Genomic DNA, 24,509 nt, shown 5'->3' with positions numbered 1-24,509 from the left:
TTTGCTGTTGCTGACTTTGTATGTCATTGTTGAAATCAATAAAACAAAGTTGGAAAAAGAAAAAAAATAGAAATCACCTTCTATAGAACAGCAGTGCAACCAACCATTCTACGATCAACAATCCAAAGCCAACCAGAAAAGCAACTACTCTGGGTGAGTCTGTGGGTTTTAAACATTTAAAGGAAAGACACATGGACTGCTAACTCTGAAAGGAAATAAAGTGTGATTTAAGTCACTCATTAACTCACAATAATACATGAACTCAGGACACTCAACAGAAACTCACCTCAGCTGCCACCCCATGTGGGAGTGAAGGTAGGTAATGGAGCAGGGCTTGTCTCTGGCTGGATTTCTACCTCTTGGGCAAGATCCTGCAGCCCATCTGTGTCAATATGCTGGCATTCAGTTTGACTATCTCGAGATAAACCTTTTAACTCAACTTTAAAGCTATTCTACAGTTGAATTATGAATTATGGCATTTGATTGTTCAAATCCTTAACCAATACATGTCTATGCAACATGTTTCAAATTTAACTTAAAGCATGGTCTTGAATTTAACTGTGGCTGAAATTATTGAACAGTATTTCATTGTATTACTGAACATTGCGTTGTCTATTATATTGGACACAAAATCCCACTGTCTCTGAAATGTGTTATCAGTGCTGTTCTCCTGTAATGCTCGATTGTCAGAGACATTTGACGATGTCACGGTTTATTGCTGACACAGATCAAGCGCATGGAGTGGCCAGTGGAAAAATGGTTATGGAATACTGTATGTATAAGTAGAAAATATTTAAATGTTTCTTTCAACTATTTAGTAGCTCATAAACCTAAATATAAAGGTAAATAACACAACAAAATCTGATCGTAACCCTGCACTGTAACAACATACCTTGCAGAAATAACTCTGATCAGAAATATAATGCTGAAATACTACATTGACACTACTAATATGAATAATATGAATACTAGCATGTAAATACCATTGAATACTAATGTGAAAACTAATATGAATACTAATACTGAAACACAGTACACACAAAGTTAACTTATAGTTCCATGCCAGCATCAGTCCGACTCTGCCGGAAAATCCAATAAACTTGCTGCAGCTCCGTTACCTACAGACTGAGCAATCAGTTGCCACGCAGGGGAACATATGACAGCCAGGGCTTTATAGCAGTGTCAATAAACTGAACATGAAACCTTAAAAAGATGTGGGTTGGACTGGTAATCTGGGATACCCACTGGTGGACTGACGGGTCAATATCATTTGCCAGTAATCATACAGGCTTAAAGCCTGTTTGAAGAGGCACTCTGCACTGGTGGAGAATATGTGCAGATATTTAAATGGACTAAAAAATACCAGGACATGTCCCAGCCCAGACCTGGTGATAGCGATAGTAGCTGACATGTAATAAGAAGTTGTCACCAATCAAACTTCATTTCATCTGAAGTTGTTAAAAGGTTTAATTTCTTGTATAAATTATTCATTTAAAAAGATAATTAGTCTGTGCTAAAACCTTGTAAAATGTTTCAGTTTTACCTTGAACTTTAAGGGTGGTGACCGCTTTGTCATCACCGCTGTCTGTGATCACCATGCAATTGTAAAGTCCTTCGTCTGCTACTGAGGTTTTGGCGATGAGCAGAGATACATTCATGTTTTTCTCGTCCCAGGATGGATCAGCAAACCTGTAGCCTGGCTTTTTCTCTAATTTCCCTTTGACAAAAGCCACTAAGGGAAGACCGTCTTCATCTTTTGGAGAGGCCAGTTTTTTCCAACTGACCACACGTAAAATTGGATCATGTACGTCTTTTGTTGTCTGGATGATACACTCTAACAGTGACTGTTGGCCGTGGAATCCCACATTTATAAAACCTGTAGAAAAAGACAAATGGGGTGACATGAGCAGGACATACCTTTCATGCTTGTTCTCAAATAATGAAAGAACTTACCACCACTCTTGACTGCAGTGACACAGAGGGCAGTGAAACTGAAAACAAGGCTGCCACTAGAAGCCATGTTTCTTTACCTGAAATAATAGTTTAAAAAGTAACAGTTATCATATGGTGATACAGTGGGGCAAAAAAGTATTTAGTCAGCCACCGATTGTGCAAGTTCCCCCACTTAAAATGATGACAGAGGTCAGTAATTTGCACCAGAGGTACACTTCAACTGTGAGAGACAGAATGTGAAAAAAAAATCCATGAATTCACATGGTAGGATTTGTAAAGAATTTATTCGTAAATCAGGGTGGAAAATAAGTATTTGGTCAATAACAAAAATACAACTCAATACTTTGTAACATAACCTTTGTTGGCAATAACAGAGGTCAAACGTTTACTATAGGTCTTTACCAGGTTTGCACACACAGTAGCTGGTATTTTGGCCCATTCCTCCATGCAGATCTTCTCGAGAGCAGTGATGTTTTGGGGCTGTCGCCGAGCAACACGGACTTTCAACTCCCGCCACAGATTTTCTATGGGGTTGAGGTCTGGAGACTGGCTAGGTCACTCCAGGACTTTCAAATGCTTCTTACGGAGCCACTCCTTTGTTGCCCGGGCGGTGTGTTTTGGATCATTGTCATGTTGGAAGACCCAGCCTCGTTTCATCTTCAAAGTTCTCACTGATGGAAGGAGGTTTTGGCTCAAAATCTCACGATACATGGCCCCATTCATTCTGTCCTTAACACGGATCAGTCGTCCTGTCCCCTTGGCAGAAAAACAGCCCCATAGCATGATGTTTCCACCCCCATGCTTCACAGTAGGTATGGTGTTCTTGGGATGCAACTCCGTATTCTTCTTCCTCCAAACACGACGAGTTGAGTTTATACCAAAAAGTTCTACTTTGGTTTCATCTGACCACATGACATTCTCCCAATCCTCTGCTGTATCATCCATGTGCTCTCTGGCAAACTTCAGACGGGCCTGGACATGCACTGGCTTCAGCAGCGGAACACGTCTGGCACTGCGGGATTTGATTCCCTGCCGTTGTAGTGTGTTACTGACGGTGACCTTTGTTACTTTGGTCCCAGCTCTCTGCAGGTCATTCACCAGGTCCCCCCGTGTGGTTCTGGGATCTTTGCTCACCGTTCTCATGATCATTTTGACCCCACGGGATGAGATCTTGCGTGGAGCCCCAGATCGAGGGAGATTATCAGTGGTCTTGTATGTCTTCCATTTTCTGATGATTGCTCCTACAGTTGATTTTTTCACACCAAGCTGCTTGCCTATTGTAGATTCACTCTTCCCAGTCTGGTGCAGGTCTACAATACTTTTCCTGGTGTCCTTCGAAAGCTCTTTGGTCTTGGCCATGGCGGAGTTTGGACTCTGACTGTTTGAGGCTGTGGACAGGTGTCTTTTATACAGATGATGAGTTCAAACAGGTGCCATTCATACAGGTAATGAGTGGGGGACAGAAAAGCTTCTTACAGAAGACGTTACAGGTCTGTGAGAGCCAGAGATTTTCCTTGTTTGAGGTGACCAAATACTTATTTTCCACCCTAATTTACGAATAAATTCTTTACAAATCCTACCATGTGGATTCATGGATTTTTTTTTCACATTCTGTCTCTCACAGTTGAAGTGTACCTCTGGTGCAAATTACTGACCTCTGTCATCATTTTAAGTGGGGGAACTTGCACAATCGGTGGCTGACTAAATACTTTTTTGCCCCACTGTAAGTTCACATCTGTTTTGATGTACAGAGATCTGCCCCTATGAATCAAACTGAAGGGTGAAAAATTACTTTTGATGTTTTGTGTCCTGGGATTTGGAGAGATGGAGATAAATCTATTATAGTTAATTAATACTATCTTTTGAAGACTAGTAAAGGTCTAACAAATGCAAGTGCATAAACACACACACACACACACACACACACACACACACACACACACACACACACACACACACACACACACACACACACACACACAAAGAATATAAGGAATTCTAACTTTATTCCTGGATTCTACCTGTTTGTTCCTCTCACGTCCTGACCTGACACTTTGAAGCGATTGCTGCTACCTCAGATTTCCTGATCCCTTCTAAACATCACAGGTTTCATTGCAAGCTCTGAAAATATGTTTCAGTAACTTCATTCAGCTATTGCCTGAAATTTAGCTGATTCGCTTGGTTATCAGGAGCAAATGTTTTTATGCATGTAACACAATGTAAAACTTCGCTTTGAGGTTGGTGTGAATGCACCACTAGCCATTTTCACACCTTGAAACCATGAAATGTGCAAAATGAGTTTGTCTTTCAAGAAAGAGAAAGACTGTTTGAACAGAGGGTGTAAAAATATAACAAGATAGACATCTGTTCATCAGAAAGATGTCACTGATTAAATATCAGGTTATGGAACTACTATGTGAGACACATGTCAAACATTAAAATGACATTAATTTAAACCACAGGGCCAGTATGTGAACATGAAGTCAAACAAAAAGGCACGCTTTAAAAAATCCCTGTTGGCTGGTCTTGTGAGGATTACAAGTACACTACATTTAAAAAGTACATGTAAGAAAAGTAAATGGACATACTACCAGAGTGGTATCGTAGCTGCAGCAGTGCCGACATATACTGGCTGTTTTTTCAAACCACAGAGTATATATACACAGAGACAGGAAAGACAGCGAGCACAGCTTCCTGTATGGTTTGTGTAATGGAAATGTCTTTTTGTTTTTTTAATATTGGTTACTTGTTTTGTAATATCTCTTTTGGGTCATTTAAAGGGTACACATGTGGAAGAGCGTTGAATTTTAACTTTATTGCACACACAGCTATGCCTCTGAGAAAGCGAGTGACACCCAGTGTGGGGGAATCCCACAGGTAGTGAAGCCTCTTGATCATGTATATGAGGATGGGAGAAGAGGCAAGGAGCAGTCTCTAGATGACCCTGTAAGAGGAGACAGGGGACTGTAAAATCTCCCGTTTCTGTAGAGGGTCAAAGGTGTAAAAAACAGGGGGCGCCAGTGAGCACTGAATAGAGTAGACGTGTTTCTGTGGAGCTCTTTATACTCTCTTTACATCTTGGACTTTTATTGCTTTATACTTCACTACTCCCAGTTTTACTGAAGAATACTTATGCCAAAATGTTTGTGCCTCTATTCTAAGCTCACGTAAAAAAAACAACAACATTTGCAATGGGATGGCTGTAGCTCAGGAGGCAGGGTGCTCAAGTAGAGTAGAAAAGCACTATGTAAGAGTTAGTCTGTTTACCAACTACATTACTGCTAGATTGACCCCCGATAATCAAAGTCTTCAATATTTTTTAGCTTGAAGATAAGTATGACAAAGTAATTTAAATGTTTGATTCTTATATTCCCTCATGACAGAGAAGAGTCATCTATAAAAGATGCATTGAAACCATAGTTCTGTGTAAAGGTCTTGGTAGCAGTTGTTTAACTGGCTTTCGCTCTGTAGTCTGTTGGTATGAAACACAAGCAAGGCGATGAACAAAACGGATTGTGACAAACATTTAGATGATTGGCTTTTAGTTTCTTTCTGAGTTTTGTGTTTGCTTTTTCCTCTGTCAGCTCGGATCTATGGAGATCCAAGTCATCTTCTTCAGGCAAGAAACTCAATTGACTGGTTCGGTGGAGTCAACAGCTTGAACGCTAAGGACATCGCCACCCGAATCTTTGAAGAGTTAACATTGTCATGTCCGTGGATCATCATGTGTGAACTTAAGCTCTGAAATACTTTATCACATGTTCTGTCTTAATAAGAAAACCAACAGAATACATTCACTGACAATCATTCTTCTTAACATGCGAATATATGAGTATTTTAGTATACTGGTCAGTGATTTCAGATAATGTGTTTGTTATCAAAAAGGTCCCAAGCTATTATCTAAAGCATGTGGTTATCAGCATATATTTACCACCCTCTTCGTGAGGAACACCTGCACAGTGTAATTGAATTCAATAAGAACCTTGACACAAATTCTGCTTTTACATGATCTCTGCATTTCCTTTTTGTCATGTAGGTTAATAATTTGGGGTAAATATTAAGAGCATTTTTCAGTGCAAATACTCTACTGCCCTCACAATAACCTCAGCAGCCAATATAAAATATTACCTATTGGACAGTGCTAGCAAAAAAGTAAATGGTACCAGTAGAAATTGTGGCAGAGGCTTTGTATGAGATTGCATAAGTTGGATATATGTGAATGAATATAACATCTTTGTTATGGCTTCATTTTCTCTTTAAAATTGATGCTGTAATGTCTTATAAATGTCCTAACTGTCCCTCCATCCTGTCCACCTGTCCTGTCTCAGTGGTTTGGTGAAAGCCAAGCTTGTCAGTCTGTTGTATGCGCTGCTGTTGGGGTGCTTATCTTTGGAGTGTCGGCCGCTGGGGCTTATGGTAAATACTCACCTGGATACTCACGTGTTTAAATCAGCCACACAGAGATGCAGGGATGTCTGGATGCAAAGAGGAACTAGTTATTTTATCTCTTGAAATATAAACTGTCATGGTCCTAGGTCTTTTAACCCAGTGTTTTGAGTTTCTTGTGTTTTTTGTCATTTTGTATTATGTTAGTTTACTGTGTTATTCTAGGGTTGATTCTGTAGTCCCTTGGTTATTCTGTTTAGCTTTTGTTTATTAGATTCCCTTTTGTGTCTTTGCTCTCTGTGTTTCCCTGTGGGCGTCTGTATTTATTTAATTGTGTGAGTTCTTGTGCCGTGTTTCTCCTTGTGTTTTATTACGTCATGTTTATCTATGTTCCCCAGCTTGTCATGTCCTCTCTCTCCCTCGTGCTCCTCCGTGTTCTCTCTCCCCCTCCAGTCAGCATCTCCGTGTACTTCCCGTATAACTATGATATTCTCCCATCAGTCACATGGCGTTTGCTCTTCCCCTTTCTCGTTATGACTATTTATATCAGCTGTGTTCCCCGTGTGCTCACATGTCCCTCGTTATCTTTCTGTGTATTTATGTCAGGGTCTCCCTCAGTTTGGTATCACGCCCTCCCTCATGGCTGTGTGTCTCTCTCTATGCTTCCACAAGTGTATTATTATTATTAGAACTTTCCCAGTTTCGTTTTGTATCGCCTTTCATCCAGCAAATAAAGCTCAGAAGTTTTGAGTTCATGTTCTGCCTCAGTGACTCTGCTTTTGTGTCCCATTCCTGCTTGGATCCCATGAGAGAGAGAAGATCCCATGTCAATGTCAAAGGTCAATCTTCCAAAGTGATTCTGAACTTTGGGCTCAACACACCATTGTACACCCAAAACTCTTTCCCTTGGAAGCCCATCACTGTTACGGGCAGGCATCAAGTCTAGACCCTTTATTTCGTTTGCTCTGTTAGGTTCAGGTATTACAGCCAACACATTACGACTGTTACTTATCCACTTGTTGAGTAGAAAGCCAGCTTTCAAGCATATTGCACAGAATTCATGATAGGGAGCTATTGCATCCTCTTCTGTGGCAGCTGAGATAATCGTCGACGTAAAAGTTGTTCAAGATGGTATCCACAGCTTGAAGGTAAAACTGTAGTTTATGATCTTCAGCACATTTCCTTAGTGCAAAATGTGAGTTTTGCACTAAGATAAAAGATGATGTTGCTCCAAACACATGTACTGTCGTTCTATATTCAACCATTGTTTAAGTGAAGTCTCCAGCGGGCCACCAAAGGAACCTTAACACATCTTAATCCTCCTCTGGCACTTTAACCTGGTGAAACATTTAAACGTTTAATTGATTTAATGTCTGCTGCAATGACAATAGGTTCTCTATGGAATCTTGTTAGAACTCTGATCAATGTGCTGGTCAAGTCAAGACCTTCTAAAAGCTGGCTATTTAGTGACACTCCTCTGCTTCACAGTCAAACACCACTCTAATTTTTTGTGGATGCAGAACACCATGATGTGACAAATATCATTTCCTGCCATCATTGCGTTCCAAGTTTCTGTCTGAGACTTTTTCTCCATAATAATAATAATAATAATAATAATAATGGATTGGATTTATATAACGCTTTTCAAGGCACCCAAAGCGCTTTACAATACCACTATTCATTCACTCTCACATTCATAACCTTTACAGATTATATCTGACATGAAGCTTTTCTTCAGATTCTGAAGGCATTGTTCAGCAACACTTCTATTATCTGGCATGCAGACTTTTAAATCTTTAAATGGAAATCCAATGTAATACTGAAAATTAAGTAGCTTGGCAGTACTGGAAACTTTAATCAAAAACTGCTGGTCTTCCTTAGAAAGTTCCTTTTCATCTCTGGCACACTCTGGAAATCAGTTTTAAACTGCTGATTCCACAGATTGTCAAGTTTCACCACAGATAGAGGCACAGAGCAAAGAAACAAGCTTGTAGACCACAATTTGACCTCTAAGAGCAGCAGTAACAATGAGCAACTTGTTTAGCTTAGTAAAAAGTAAACAGCTGGTCACAGTACCATATCACAATTATTCTGCATGCTGGCTAAAGACGTATGCTCCAATCATAAGAACTGAACAGGAATGCAGTGCTTTTTCAGATACCAGCTGCAAGAAGTATTTAAAACAGATGTGGAAACTTAAACCAGAGTAGAAACTGGTGGCCCTAGTTTTAAACTTAGTTATTAACTTTGAACAAGCATGTGAGCTTTACATTACAAAGGGTCCCCACACCTTCAATTACGCTTAAAATAAATTATATGGCACAATATACATATAATATGAAACAAAGCACAAGGGTTCAACAAATATTGGCAACACATTTTTGTTTTATTGTACAACTTTATAGTCATTACATTGCATTTTTTAATGTTCTGAATTGTTTTCTTATAAACTGTTTTGAAACATGACATTTTACAATTTTAATTTTATATACAAAAAACAAAACGAAAATAAACAAAAAACAAAGACACTTAAGGCTTAAAAAAATAACAAATGCATTGCAATAAAAATCCAAAATAACAATTAAATGTTGATTTAAACAGAAAGTACAATAACAGCAAGGCCAACATTTCCTCACTGCTCTGCCAAACCACACATCAAACATAGTCTCAGACAGTTCTACATATCATTGTCTAAGTAAACGTATTATATTTTGTAAAGGATTATAAAACCATAAACAGATCATTAAGCTCCATTGGTAACATTTGAGAACAACACACACAGATTGACACACTGTTAATGGAAAATTGTATTTAGTAGTCAGTATAATCTTTTAGTGATATAAGTTTGCATATGGTAGAATACTGCATGTAGTTATTTGTATTAGGAAATATTCAACCATGTAGACTTAGAGGCATATAATCAATTGTGTGTGATCTCTAACAGGCTGCAGGCTTGGGGTGCACTCCAGGAATGCGCCCCCACACCCTGGGAGCATGGGAGAGTTCGTACCTTGTTTTATTGTTTTATGGTAGGATTAACGTAGTTACGTCTGTTTTAGTCTAAGTGCTTTAACTGTTTGACTTCCTCACCAATGTTATCTAGGGTGAGGGAGGTCTACCCTCTTCCTGACCAAGGATGTGCCTTTTATGACCCTTTGATCACACACACACACACACACACACACACACACACACACACACACACACACACACACACACACACACACACACCACTGAAATATAAATAAAGACCAGGGCAAAGCTCAGCGCGAGTCTCAGTCTGGAGGCTGCCCTTGCTAGCAAGAAGTTCTGTGTGTTTCTCTTCTCTGAGTCTTTACTGAAGAAGTGTTTTAGAATATTGTCCCTAACACACACATACATAAACACATAACAATGTGGTGCTATCCCCAAGATATATTATAAACATGAGAAGCTAAAGTGAGAATAAATGCTGTTAAAGTTACAATTACTGCATGGACTCAACACAACTGTGTTATATGTACACAAACATTTCCTCACTCAACCAAGTGAAATCAGAAGTCTTTCATTTCTAGTCTGGTGTGATTGTTTGTAAATGACTTGGCTGTAATGGTTCTCTCATTGATCTTGGCTTGATTCAAAGATGTTTTTTTAGCTCAAGACTTTACTTTATTCTTTATTACAGAGTTTAAGTGAATAAAGGTCTTGTGGCCTGTCTGATAAATCACAGTAATACAGGGTATGCCTGGTTGTCTTATACATACAGACGCATGTTCTTATTCTTATCGTTATACGGTGGCCTACAAACACGAGAGATGTGCAATTTACAGAAAATTAAATTTGAGGGGAGAGAATGAGAGAAGAAGAGGCAGCTGACAGCATAAAGACGCAGAAAAATTCCAGCTTTGTGTTTTTTTCCATTCTAGCTGAAGTACGGGACAAACTGCATTCCTTTTCAGCTCAATACGAAACGCGTAATATTTTCTCTAATTACGGGACGATTCCGTCTTTTACGGGACGGTTGGCAACTCCCCCCCAGCTGTATAGAAACTCTGTCATGCTAGCTAGTACGCATTATTGTAACTGACTGTAAAAAGTCAACGCAACGAAAATAAACTCCACCTAAACTTGGTTTATATCTGACCTAGATAGACTGCAGGTCATAACTTTTTACCTGAAGTTCAATTCACCTGACACTCGGACCGGGGGCCACCTCGGGTCTCTCCTCCTCCTGCCTCCCCTTTCCCTCATCCACCTGCTGGCCTCTGTGGAAGCTCTGCCATAGCCACCACCAAACAACTGAGTTATTTTTACACATCTCCCAGCATCTGGCCAATTCTCCACCTTTCATTGTTTATACCGTTACAAAAAATCCCAAAACAACAAACAAAAAACCAAACCATCGGCCCATAAATACGAAAAATCACATCGGCCCACTGGGCATTTGCCCGGTATGCACGATGCCTAGTCCAGCTATGGTCGCCGGGCATAAAGGCTGTGGTAACTGGACTCCACTTTCATACCTGACTGCTTTCTATCCATCAGCATCCCCTGAGTTAAAGGCAGAGGTCCGCACCTTGAGCTTAGCATGAATGTCTTACCCAGGGTTTCTGATTTGGCTATTTGCAGACGGTGGTTTTGGCGATGATATCATCTATGCATTTTCCAATATATCCATTGACAGAGTCTGTGAGTTCATTAATGTTGCCATCAGCTGCATCCTCAAATATCTGCCAGTCAGTGGTCTCAAAGCAGTCTTTAAGTATCTCATTAAAGTTTGAAAACAGTTTTCTGAATCTGACCACATAACAACTACAGCCACTCACCACTGATTATCCCACTTTCTTTGCTTTAAAATTACGAATGGCAATGTTAACACTAGAATAACAGGTGAATACTGTGTTGATTAGTGGCATTTCTTAATGTTACAGTGCATACATCTAGCAAGCACCTTAAGGTAAGTTAAATTGTAACTGAGTCTTTAAACAGCTGGTCAAACAAATAAAATGTCAAATATGTTCCAACATCAACTATTCTGGATAGTTACATTTATTTTTCTATTCAGTTCAATTCAATTTTATGTATATAGCGCCAAATCGCAACAACAGTCGCCTCAAGGCGCTTTGTGTTGTACAGTAGATCGTACAATAATAGATATAGAGGAAAAACCCAACAATCATATGACCCCCTATGAGCAAGGACTTTGGCGACAGTGGGAACGAAAAACTCCCTTTAAACAGGAAGAAACCTCTGGCCGAACCAGACTAGGGGAGGTGTAGCCATCTGCTTTGACCGGTCGGGGGGAGAGATGGAAATTATTAAGATCGTCTGTGGAAGAGAGACAGAGATTAATAACAGGTATGATTCAATGCAGAGAGGTCTATTAACACATAGTGAGTGAGAAAGGTGACTGGAAAGGAAAAACTCAATGCATCATGGGAATTCCCAGCAGCCTACGTCTATCCGGTTGTTCAGTGATGACACGACGAATCCTACTTCCGGGCCTAAAGTAGTCTGCGTTTAATATGGCTTTTGTGTTGTTAACATGTTTAATGTTTTGTACTTTCTTCTATTTAATCTCAAAAAGCTCCTAAAACAGTCAGTGATCACCGTTGACCTCCCTCGGCTTTTATTACCGCTAATCATTTATTTAAGCTCAGTTTTTAAAACCTTAGGATGTAACTACAGCACAGCCCATGCAGCAGTATATAAATGACTAACCTCGTATTGTGGATGGATTATCTCAGTTGTTCTCCTGGCTGAAGTTTGGTCCTTTTACAGCATCCTGCCATGCGATTACATTTGTTCCTGACCACCGAGAACACTCACGTTAACTTTTATCGAGTGGAAAAAAAAGTTAGCTTGTTTATATTATGCTAACATAGAATAGAATAGAATAGAATAGAATAGAATAGAATAGAATTCAACTTTATTGTCATTGCACATGCACAGGTACAGGGCAACGAAATGCAGTTTGCATCCATCCAGAAGTGCTTTAGTGATATAGATATATTACAATATATATTAGCAATAGTATAGATATGTAAGTATATTCCAGAAATGGGTCTATTATGGTATGTTATAATGTACACGATATGAAGTATGTTGTGAATGTTCTATAACTATAAGTATGTACAGGCTGTAGTGAGTACAAGCTATGTACAGGCTATGAACAGGATATAAATATGAAAAACTATACAGAATATGAAATAAATAACTTTACAGAATCTGGGATATACAGCTATACAGACATGGGAACTATGCAAGTTGTAAACAGTTGTAGGATTAAAAATTATCGAATGTACAGAATGATTATTTACACAGAGCTATACAGTAGTGCAGTTAAGATAAGTTAGGGTGTAGATAGTTTCTACAGAGGCTATATAAGTGCTAGTGGTTGAGAGTGGTGGTTCAGTCCATGTTATTATTGTGTGTTTGAGGGTACAGTTGTCCATTGTGGGTGTGTGTATGTTCAGTCCGTGTGTTAACGTGGGTCAGATGTCAGGAGGCAGAGTTCAGGAGTCTGACAGCTGTGGGGAAGAAGCTGTTCCGGTACCTGGTGGTCTTAGTCCGGAGGCTCCTGTAGCGCCTCCCAGAGGGCAGGAGGGTGAAGAGTCCATGTGATGGGTGACTGGGGTCTTTGATGATTTTCCCAGCCCTTTTCAGACACCGCTTCCTGTAGATGTCTTTTATGGCAGGAAGTGGTGCTCCGGCGATGCGCAGGGCAGTTTTCACGACCCTCTGCAACGCCTTCCGGTCTGAGGCAGAGCAGTTCTCATACCAGACTGTTATACAGTTGGTCAGGATGCTCTCGATGGTGCAACGATAGAAGTTCACCAGGATGTCTGAGGACAGGTGGTTCTTCCTCAGAGTCCTCAAGAAGAAGAGGCGCTGGTGAGCCTTCTTGACCAGCTTGGAGCAGTTGGTCGTCCAGATGAGATCCTCGGAGATGTGGACTCCCAGGAACTTGAAGCTGCTCACACGCTCCACAGCCGTCCCCTTAATGTGGATGGGTGGATGTGGGTCAGCATTCCTCCTGTAGTCCATGATGAGCTCCTTGGTCTTCTCGGTGTTAAGCAGCAGGTTGTTCCTGTCGCACCACTCAGCCAGACGATCCACCTCCTCCCTGTAGGCGGCCTCATCGTTGTCACTGATGAGGCCAATCACTGTGGTGTAATCTGCAAATGTAATGATGGTGTTGGAACCATCAGCAGGTCTGCAGTCGTGGGTGAAGAGGGAGTAGAGGAAAGGGCTCATCACACAGCCTTGTGGTACACCGGTGTTCATCGTGATGGTAGATGAGCAGTGGTTATCCAGCCGGACATGTTGGGGGCGGTTGGTCAGGAAGTCCAGTAACCATTTGCAGATGAGGGAACTGATGCCCAGGTCTGTCAGTTTCCTGATGAGTTGTGAGGGGTGGATTGTATTGAACGCTGAACTGAAGTCTATAAACAGCATTCTGGCGTAGGTGTTGTTGTTGTCCAGGTGTGAGAGGACAGAGTGCAGTGCGATGGAGACTGCATCCTCTGTGCTCCTGTTCTGGCTCCTGTTCTCCTGAACATAGCTGTGTCGCTAGTGGTCATGTAGCACATCATTATATACCAGCTAGCCCAACTTCAGTAACCCTACAAACATCACTGCTGTTTAGTTTTCTGTCTTCATTTATGCTGGAAGTGATAACGGAGCTGTACGTTTTAATTTGTTTCCAAAACCCGGCAGTCAGGACATGCTATATTGTATTTAAGAGAGATACTCCCATACAGCTTATGACAAAATTTAATCCGAAGTGATTGATGGCCCTAATCATGACCTTTTGACCTCCCCCCTCCCCCCCGGAAGTGTGTAATTTGATCCCCTAAGCGTGTCGAATTGCATCCGGAGAAGGGGGGGTGAACCCCGGAAGCGCGCCATCTGTCGCTAAGCGTGTCGAATTGCATCCTGAGAAGGGAGGGGGGAAACCTCCGGAAGCGCGCCATCTGTTGTTGGGAAAAAAAAAGTTTTTAGAGGGAGGGAGTGCAGCAGGGGAGGAGAATAAAAAGCAGAGAGGAGTCCGTCACAATTTCTAAGGCACAGACGCAAGATGGATTTCCTTCTGCAGCCCAGCAGCGTTCCTGTGTCCGATGAGATCTGCTCTCCCAAAGAAGAAGGCTTTGAATATGACATATTCAAATACAGCATATTTACTATGGAAGGCCTCGATCCGGACCTTATGACCCTACCGGAAATACTCCGGAAGTGTCTAGTCATTTTCAGACCTGATGCGTCATGTTCCCTAAGCATGAGGGGAGGGGTATGGTTCCTGAAGCACAGCGGTGATGCAGCAGATGATTCTGTGATGTATAGAGAGACAGAGCGGCAGTTAGTTTTCCGCAAACTCATAGTTTGAATTCTGTTTCGATATTATGACAATTTTCTCTGTTTTTTACAATAGCGGGTGTAATTTTACTTTCTTAAGCTGCACCGGCGTTTGTAATGGGAATAAAGAGTGACTTCCTGTAGAGATTTCAATAGTATTTTATTTTCCTATAATACAGACGCTGTAAAAAACCTTTAAGATACACCATAGCTTGTGATGAAAAGAAGAACTTTCTATCCGCTTGTAACCTACAGGCTGCCTATGTGTAAAAAATGAATAAATATCCCTTAGTGAATACTACTTTTCCTTTTGAGAGACTGAAAAACAAACCATAATTGCCGCAACAGGCGATCTTGTTTCACACACACACACACACACACACACACACACACACACACACACACCGCGGGTCAAGGAGGAGTGAGACGGCGGAAGTTTTTTTTTTTTCTTCATTACTTTTACAATGGGTTTTCTCAATAGATAGAAAATGATGACGCTGAGGAGTCAACATCCGATATTATCATTGCTTGTAACCCGGTAAATAATTTCGTACATCTCCCCATAAAACAAGTCTTAGTGGAAAAAAGCTCATATTCGAATAAGTTTATTAAAGCACCCCCCCTCTGTGGGAAAGAGTCAACCATGAGGCGAGTTTTGTCAACAGGAGACGGGTTTTGTCCATTTGGTAAAACAAATATCCGCCTCAAAGTCGTAATTTTACCGTTGCAGAATGTGGGAAACAGACAGCCCTCACAGGAGGCACCCAGGGGCCCACCTCACACACCATAGTTAAAATATTTAAATTTCAACTAAATTTGTAGTAATGATCGGATTTCCTCGCTTATCTACACCACACTCCTTGTCCTTGATTTCTTATCGTTTCTTATCGTTCCTCTGTCCCTTAATAGAAACCACATATATAGAAACTATCCTCCCTTTCAGTTGTCTTTTGCACTTCCATATCGCAAAGCAGTTACTGTAGGTTATTTTCTGCTTATGCATTAATGTAATTAATTAACTTATTTATCCTTAAGTAAGGTAATGACTTGAGTTCTAATGCTTTTTGTCTCTTGAGTTAGCTGTCAATGTGGGATTTTTTTCCCCTTTTGTCCAGTTAAAGCTGCCTTTCATTCTTCAACACAGCTTAAACTCTAATAGGTAAGCTTTCTTGTAATTTCTTAGTTCTGCAGGCTTCTTGAAAGACATCCGAGACTCTTCTTTGGATGCTGGCTGCCTTTTGTTTTGTTTTCTGTCAAGATGATCCCACACTGCTTCGATTATCTTGAGGTTCGAACCCTGGAGAGATCAATCCATGACTGATGCGTTGTTTCATCCAGGCATACTTTGACTACATTGGCAGTATGTTTGCGATCATTGTCGTACTGAAAAATGAAGTTGAAGCCAATCAGACACTACGTGGTATTACATGGTCGATCAAAATCTGGTGGAACTTTTCTACATTCATAATTTGATTAATTTGGATAAGAGCTCCAACAACACTGGCTGAAATCCAGCCTCAAAGCACGGTAGAGTATCCACGCTGTGTTAAAGACAGCTATAGACATTCACTGTTGTATCTCTCTTCGGACCTCTTCCATGCATATTTCAAATTTGGATTCATTACTCCATAAGACATATTACAGCTGATTTCTTTTTCCAGTCAATTTCTTGTGTAATTTGGCACACCTCAGCCTTATTTTTCTCTGTTCTCCTTCCTTAAGAATGGCTTATTAACAGCCACCCTTCCAACTCAGATAACTTTTGATGAGGTTTCATGAAATGTTTACAGCACTTGAGTTACTCGCCACGGCCATCCTAAATGCTAAAAACACTAAACTTTAATTCTAAATTACGTAATTAACGTTAACCAGAAAAAACAAGCCAAAGTCGAAATGTTGCTGAGCTGACCTGTGGTATGCTATGTCTTCTAAAGCACGTATAATGTAAACAGAACTGGTCTTTGCACAGAAGCCTGTGGAGCTTCATAATTAACCTCAGTGTGTGAAGAGGACTCTCCATTTAATAATAGCTGTAATAAAATGTTATGGCCGACGGTGTTAAACGCTGCACTTGGGTCTAGCAGGGAAGATTTCAACTTTTCAATACGAATGAAGGCTGCAAACTGATTAGATTAATGTCTGATGATCTTTTCCGTGCTTCTTCAAGTTTGTAACACCAAACATATTAAAGGATGATGTAAGGCTCACAGGAAGAGTTTAATTAGACACACATTTACTATTTTCTTTATACTCTTTCTTTCTTGACATGTTTAATATGATTACTATCAGAGGAGAAAATGAACCTTGTGTAGTCTAAAAACTTTTTTATTTAATCAAACTGTAATGTTGTTGAACTCTGACGGACGTGTCTTTTAATCTTGTCAAGAATATCCTAAAAATGGCACTGAGGGTATCTAATACGCATGTTGTCACTGTGTTTGTACTACCAGCTGTGAGGGCTCTGCTTTTGCTTTGAGCAGTCTGTTTTTATTTTGTCTCGTGAGTGTGTGTGTTTTTCAAACGAGATCCTCGTCAGTTTGATTTTGTTACCACAAACTTTGTGTGAAGTTCACAACAGAGGTAAAGAGATTTAAACACCCCAGTTTAAGGAGGCAGGCAGGGGTTGGACCACCTGCACAGGACAGGTGAAGCAGAGAGTGTCGGGGGGAGATGTGCAACAGAAGCAGAGGGAACATTTTACAAGATGATAAATGGCAGATTTAGATGATTAAGGATTTGTTGACAAGATTAAAAGACACGTCCGTCAGAGTTCAACAACATTACAGTTTGATTAAATAAAAAAGTTTTTAGACTACACAAGGTTCATTTTCTCCTCTGATAGTAATCATATTAAACATGTCAAGAAAGAAAGAGTATAAAGAAAATAGTAAATGTGTGTCTAATTAAACTCTTCCTGTGAGCCTTACATCATCCTTTAATATGTTTGGTGTTACAAACTTGAAGAAGCACGGAAAAGATCATCAGACATTAATCTAATCAGTTTGCAGCCTTCATTCGTATTGAAAAGTTGAAATCTTCCCTGCTAGACCCAAGTGCAGCGTTTAACACCGTCGGCCATAACATTTTATTACAGCTATTATTAAATGGAGAGTCCTCTTCACACACTGAGGTTAATTATGAAGCTCCACAGGCTTCTGTGCAAAGACCAGTTCTGTTTACATTATACGTGCTTTAGAAGACATAGCATACCACAGGTCAGCTCAGCAACATTTCGACTTTGGCTTGTTTTTTCTGGTTAACGTTAATTACGTAATTTAGAATTAAAGTTTAGTGTTTTTAGCATTTAGGATGGCCGTGGCGAGTAACTCAAGTGCTGTAAACATTTCATGAAACCTCATCAAAAGTTATCTGAGTTGGAAGGGTGGCTGTTAATAAGCCATTCTTAAGGAAGGAGAACAGAGAAAAATAAGGCTGAGGTGTGCCAAATTACACAAGAAATTGACTGGAAAAAGAAATCAGCTGTAATATGTCTTATGGAGTAATGAATCCAAATTTGAAATATGCATGGAAGAGGTCCGAAGAGAGATACAACAGTGAATGTCTATAGCTGTCTTTAACACAGCGTGGATACTCTACCGTGCTTTGAGGCTGGATTTCAGCCAGTGTTGTTGGAGCTCTTATCCAAATTAATCAAATTATGAATGTAGAAAAGTTCCACCAGATTTTGATCGACCATGTAATACCACGTAGTGTCTGATTGGCTTCAACTTCATTTTTCAGTACGACAATGATCGCAAACATACTGCCAATGTAGTCAAAGTATGCCTGGATGAAACAACGCATCAGTCATGGATTGATCTCTCCAGGGTTCGAACCTCAAGATAATCGAAGCAGTGTGGGATCATCTTGACAGAAAACAAAACAAAAGGCAGCCAGCATCCAAAGAAGAGTCTCGGATGTCTTTCAAGAAGACTGCAGAACTAAGAAATTACAAGAAAGCTTACCTATTAGAGTTTAAGCTGTGTTGAAGAATGAAAGGCAGCTTTAACTGGACAAAAGGGGAAAAAAATCCCACATTGACAGCTAACTCAAGAGACAAAAAGCATTAGAACTCAAGTCATTACCTTACTTAAGGATAAATAAGTTAATTAATTACATTAATGCATAAGCAGAAAATAACCTACAGTAACTGCTTTGCGATATGGAAGTGCAAAAGACAACTGAAAGGGAGGATAGTTTCTATATATGTGGTTTCTATTAAGGGACAGAGGAACGATAAGAAACGATAAGAAATCAAGGACAAGGAGTGTGGTGTAGATAAGCGAGGAAATCCGATCATTACTACAAATTTAGTTGAAATTTAAATATTTTAACTATGGTGTGTGAGGTGGGCCCCTGGGTGCCTCCTGTGAGGGCTGTCTGTTTCCCACATTCTGCAACGGTAAAATTACGACTTTGAGGCGGATATTTGTTTTACCAAATGGACAAAACCCGTCTCCTGTTGACAAAACTCGCCTCATGGTTGACTCTTTCCCACAGAGGGGGGGTGCTTTAATAAACTTATTCGAATATGAGCTTTTTTCCACTAAGACTTGTTTTATGGGGAGATGTACGAAATTATTTACCGGGTTACAAGCAATGATAATATCGGATGTTGACTCCTCAGCGTCATCATTTTCTATCTATTGAGAAAACCCATTGTAAAAGTAATGAAGAAAAAAAAAAACTTCCGCCGTCTCACTCCTCCTTGACCCGCGGTGTGTGTGTGTGTGTGTGTGTGTGTGTGTGAAACAAGATCGCCTGTCGCGGCAATTATGGTTTGTTTTTCAGTCTCTCAAAAGGAAAAGTAGTATTCACTAAGGGATATTTATTCATTTTTTACACATAGGCAGCCTGTAGGTTACAAGCGGATAGAAAGTTCTTCTTTTCATCACAAGCTATGGTGTATCTTAAAGGTTTTTTACAGCGTCTGTATTATAGGAAAATAAAATACTATTGAAATCTCTACAGGAAGTCACTCTTTATTCCCATTACAAACGCCGGTGCAGCTTAAGAAAGTAAAATTACACCCGCTATTGTAAAAAACAGAGAAAATTGTCATAATATCGAAACAGAATTCAAACTATGAGTTTGCGGAAAACTAACTGCCGCTCTGTCTCTCTATACATCACAGAATCATCTGCTGCATCACCGCTGTGCTTCAGGAACCATACCCCTCCCCTCATGCTTAGGGAACATGACGCATCAGGTCTGAAAATGACTAGACACTTCCGGAGTATTTCCGGTAGGGTCATAAGGTCCGGATCGAGGCCTTCCATAGTAAATATGCTGTATTTGAATATGTCATATTCAAAGCCTTCTTCTTTGGGAGAGCAGATCTCATCGGACACAGGAACGCTGCTGGGCTGCAGAAGGAAATCCATCTTGCGTCTGTGCCTTAGAAATTGTGACGGACTCCTCTCTGCTTTTTATTCTCCTCCCCTGCTGCACTCCCTCCCTCTAAAAACTTTTTTTTTCCCAACAACAGATGGCGCGCTTCCGGAGGTTTCCCCCCTCCCTTCTCAGGATGCAATTCGACACGCTTAGCGACAGATGGCGCGCTTCCGGGGTTCACCCCCCCTTCTCCGGATGCAATTCGACACGCTTAGGGGATCAAATTACACACTTCCGGGGGGGAGGGGGGAGGTCAAAAGGTCATGATTAGGGCCATCAATCACTTCGGATTAAATTTTGTCATAAGCTGTATGGGAGTATCTCTCTTATTTAGATAGAAGCTAGCGAGCTAACTCCCTGCTAACTTCTAACTCCGTTAAATGTCATAAATTCCGTTTTCATGGATGCCTGGATGTTAAACTCAATTGTTACACCTGGTAGAGCAGAACGCTGATCATTTTATTAAAGATGAAAGACTTTAGACAGTTTTTCAACTCTCAGTAATGCCATAGTGATCGTTTGATATATGGACCTGCAGCGGAGTTTAGGTCCAGACACGGCTAGTGACGTCAGACTGAACAACCGGATTGCAGGATAACTAAGGGAGGATTCAGGGTCACCTGGTCCAGCCCTAACTATATGCTTTAGCAAAAAGGAAAGTTTTAAGCCTGATTTTAAAAGTAGAGATAGTGTCTGTCTCCCGAATCCAAACTTGAAGCTGGTTCCACAGAAGAGGGGCCTGAAAACTGAAGGCTCTCCCTCCCATTCTACTTTTAAATACTCTAGGAACAACAAGTAAGACTGCAGTGCGAGAGCGAAGTGCTCTAATAGGGTGATATGGTACTACAAGGCCATTAAGATAAAATGGGGCCTGATTATTTAAGACCTTGTATGTGAGGAGCAGGATTTTGAATTCAATTCTGGATTTAACAGGAAGCCAATGAAGGGAAGCCAAAACAGGAGAAATGTTAATCCAAAATGCTGCAGCATTTTGGATTAACTGAAGGCTTTTCAGGAAGTTTTTGGGACTTCCTGATAATAATGAATTACAGTAGTCCAGCCTAGAAGTAATAAATGCATGAACTAGTTTCTAAATGATGAAGACAGGATATTTAAAGAGGTATAATCCATCAGGTAGGAAACGAGGAGCATGTACTCACCTCGAGATTGCCATCCGTAGATCAACAGCCCACATACGATCAGTGAACCAATGACCACCAGAGGGACAACTATTTTGTAGATCTCTACCTTATTTGAGAATTGTCCTATAAAATAAATAAAAGAAAAAAATAGTGAGTTCATTTTTAAAATTAAGAAACACAGGAATACATGATAACTCTTTGTCTCCCTGTAATACTACAGTGAACTACATTCAATTTCTCCATTAATTTTAAAACAATAATCATGTAGAAGTAGAGTGTAAAAAAGACAAAGGGCAGGCAATACTTGCAGTATTGTGACAGATAATGAAATTATAGATTGTGAGGTGAGTGCCTGGGATAGTTACCAAGAGAACCTGAAATTCTTTTCATCAGAAACATTAAAACATGTATGTGTGGGGGGATTTTCCATAGCACAGCAAGCATTAACCAATCTGTTTTTTTTCTTGTTATTTACAGATGTAGAAAAAAAAATAGGGCACACCTGTGGGACCCAGTATTGTGGGCCTGTTAGGGTTGAAAATTTTTCATTTTTGATTTCAATTATTAAATAAAGCTGTTTTAATTATTTTATTTATGCACAATGCAATTGTGCTTATAACAAGTTGGCGCTCCGTGTTTTGAGGGTCATGAGCTTTGTCTGGTGTTATGACTAGGCTGAAATATTGCAGGGACACGTAGATTTTTGCAGCAACGCTTACATACACACTGATAATGGTTTTCTACAAGTCTCTGTGTCAGAGAGGCCGAGCAAGATATACTGAACCAGACCGTAGAATCAGTAGAAGATAATATTATTATCAAGGTTCGGCAGGGGTTGTTTTTTGTTTTGTCTTTCAGGTTCCAGGAGGAGCAGATAGAGGCGAGGTCAGACTGAACAGAGGAAGATTTGCAGCAGACTGCCACCTCCGTGTGGGAGCAAGATAGCCATAATAATCTTTGTTATTGTCATAGTTCATGCTGTCAAAATCAATGTGTTAACGCAAATGAATGTGTGATTAAATTAGTGCATCTGGAGCGCAGAATGACTCAAAATCTCTGAAATGTCTCTGTCAACGCATTTCGGGCAGTTTGTCCAAGTAGAGTTACATTTGCACATGCGCAAATGGGCAGTAGATCTGGTAGTGACGAGCAGCTGAACCCATCAACTCAATTTGGAAGACAATAAATGCACAGTGGCCCTCTCGATGGGAAATTTGAGTATTAAAAAAATAACAAGACGGAACAATCAACCGATAGAAAGTATTATGCACATTGTGCAAGAAGGAATTTTCTTTTCACCAAAGCACTTCCAGCTTAAAATATCATATTGACACGACGTATGCGTTAGTCAGGGATGCTGCTAGGACGTTGGCTAGCGCGTCACCCAGCTTGCAACAAACTGCTCATGGAGCATTGGGGACTCAGTAAGTCTACCTCAGACATATTGACTGACACAACGCCAAGTGGATTGCAACAAACTTCAGGACTTTTAATATCGTTGAGAAAACGCGCTTTACATAGCATGGTTCCTCGTTTCAATTCAGCCCCCATTAAATCTCCCATATGCACAAACAAAGTGTTTAATGGTTACATAATATTTATGTAACTCTGACATCTTTTGGGGGTGGGGTGGTGGGGGGCTGGTTCAGATTTAAATTCTCTCTGATTCCACTTTGGCTGAAATTACTAAACAGTATTGTGAGCAGTAGGATGGTGCCAGCAGGCATAACAACTATCATGTGTGGTGCATAATAGCGTGTCATAAACTATACCTGATGGTGATGGTGGCATTTCAAATGTTTTCTCATTCTCTTTGCCTCCACTGGCATTGAACACAGTGCAGGTATACTTTGAGAAAGTGGATCCTCTCAACAAAGACAGTCTGCTTGTGAGTTGAAACAAACCATCGTCTGACTGTTTTGCCTCCATTTCAGAGCTTCCTGTCCAGTCATGTTTCTCTTCAACAAACCAGCGAATTGTTCCCTGTGGGTAGCCTCCACGAGACTCACAGACCAGGGTACTGTCTGTATTTGGGACAATTTTCTCAGGGATGGAGTATAGAGTCGAGATACTGTATTTGGCTGCAGAGACGAAATGGAAAGCACAATCACTGAGCTGAACATTGCACCTTGATGTCAAATAAAATTACCTCAATTAAGTATCTTAAGATGTGATAATCATAGTAGTTCACATGCATTAAGAAGTTACAAGTCAAACAGTACAAGCTGCTTAAGTAAATGGCTGCAAGTACTTGTACAACTAGTATTTAGAGACAGGACTCTTCCAGACACTAAACCAAGGCACAATGTACATTTCAATTCCTTTAATTTTAAATATGTTTATATTGTCTATCCTGTAAAATAGTCAGATTCTATTCATATTAATGTACAGAATTCACCTGCTTGCTGCTACTACTGCACATTCACCCAATGTATATACTATATGTATGTATATATATATATATATATATATATATATATATAATGTTCTTCCTCTACACCCCCCCCAATTTTTGCACATGTCGAGGAGCGTGTCAGGCTACATTTCACTGTGTGTTATACTTGTATAACTATGCATGTGACAAATAAAGAACCTTGAACCTTGAACCTTTCTAGATGTTACTGCTGTCACAATGAAGTGAAAGTAAGCAGACAAGCCTAGAGTTGCTCAAGGGGAATACCAATCTGATTGGCCTGGAGTCCCCACATCTCTAGGCAATCTTCATTGCTTACAAGGTGTTTAAAAAATGTAAAAACATTCTTGATTTAAAAATATAAAAATGTTTCAGTTTTACCTTGGACTTTAAGCGTAGTGACCATGTTGTCATCACCACTGTCTGTAATCACTGTTGAGGAGTACTTGTGGTGAGGGCTAGTTCTTTTAGGTTCAGCAGCTAACAAGATGGTGTATCGGTCAGGATACAGGAAGGAGGACAACAGGCTTCCACTTTGCTGGATTGTCACCGCCAGCTGTTTTATTGCCACCTAGATGCTCAGTGTTGCCAGCAGTTTCCAGTCATGAACTTAACACTCGGAGCATCACGTGAAGGATGGCAACCAGGAACACAGCTTACGAGGTAACAGAACTAACACAGAAAAATCTCCTCTTCTCGAGTAGCATCGCGATACCCCCAACTTCTGCCTACGTCATTTCCTACGACTCCACCCCACACAATATTGCAGAACAGACATAAAATCCCAGAGCCTTTTATACAGCCGCCCCCAAATGTGGTTACACATTTGCTCCCCGAAAAAAGGCTCCCTAATCAGTTGAGGGAGGCGACTTGCTATTCTGCTTAGT

General features: G+C 40.4%; 1 protein-coding gene across 2 annotated transcripts in view; it reads right to left on the bottom strand.

Annotated features, from left to right (window-relative positions):
• Window positions 1-8,704: 8,704 nt before the first annotated feature.
• LOC309708124 (tapasin-related protein-like) overlaps window positions 8,705-24,509 on the bottom strand; it is a 28,417-nt gene continuing 12,612 nt past the window's right edge. The window contains exons 4-8 of one of the 2 annotated variants that reach the window (XM_082535902.1): window positions 24,004-24,056; window positions 22,982-23,290; window positions 21,228-21,332; window positions 12,040-12,126; window positions 11,587-11,646 (exon numbers count right to left, since the gene is read on the bottom strand). In XM_082535902.1, the coding sequence (XP_082392028.1) occupies window positions 12,062-12,126; window positions 21,228-21,332; window positions 22,982-23,290; window positions 24,004-24,056 (532 nt within the window). In that variant the 3' untranslated portion in view covers window positions 11,587-11,646; window positions 12,040-12,061. Of the gene's footprint in view, window positions 11,647-12,039; window positions 12,127-21,227; window positions 21,333-22,981; window positions 23,291-24,003; window positions 24,057-24,509 lie in introns of both variants that reach the window. The other variant, XM_082535901.1, reaches the window with a different exon arrangement.

This window comes from Aulonocara stuartgranti, assembly GCF_965226115.1.
Source record: "Aulonocara stuartgranti genome assembly, chromosome: 6".
In the NCBI taxonomy this organism is placed as follows: domain Eukaryota; kingdom Metazoa; phylum Chordata; class Actinopteri; order Cichliformes; family Cichlidae; genus Aulonocara; species Aulonocara stuartgranti.
Note: the sequence above shows the minus strand (reverse complement) of the source record. Positions and strands in the feature narration are given on the sequence as shown.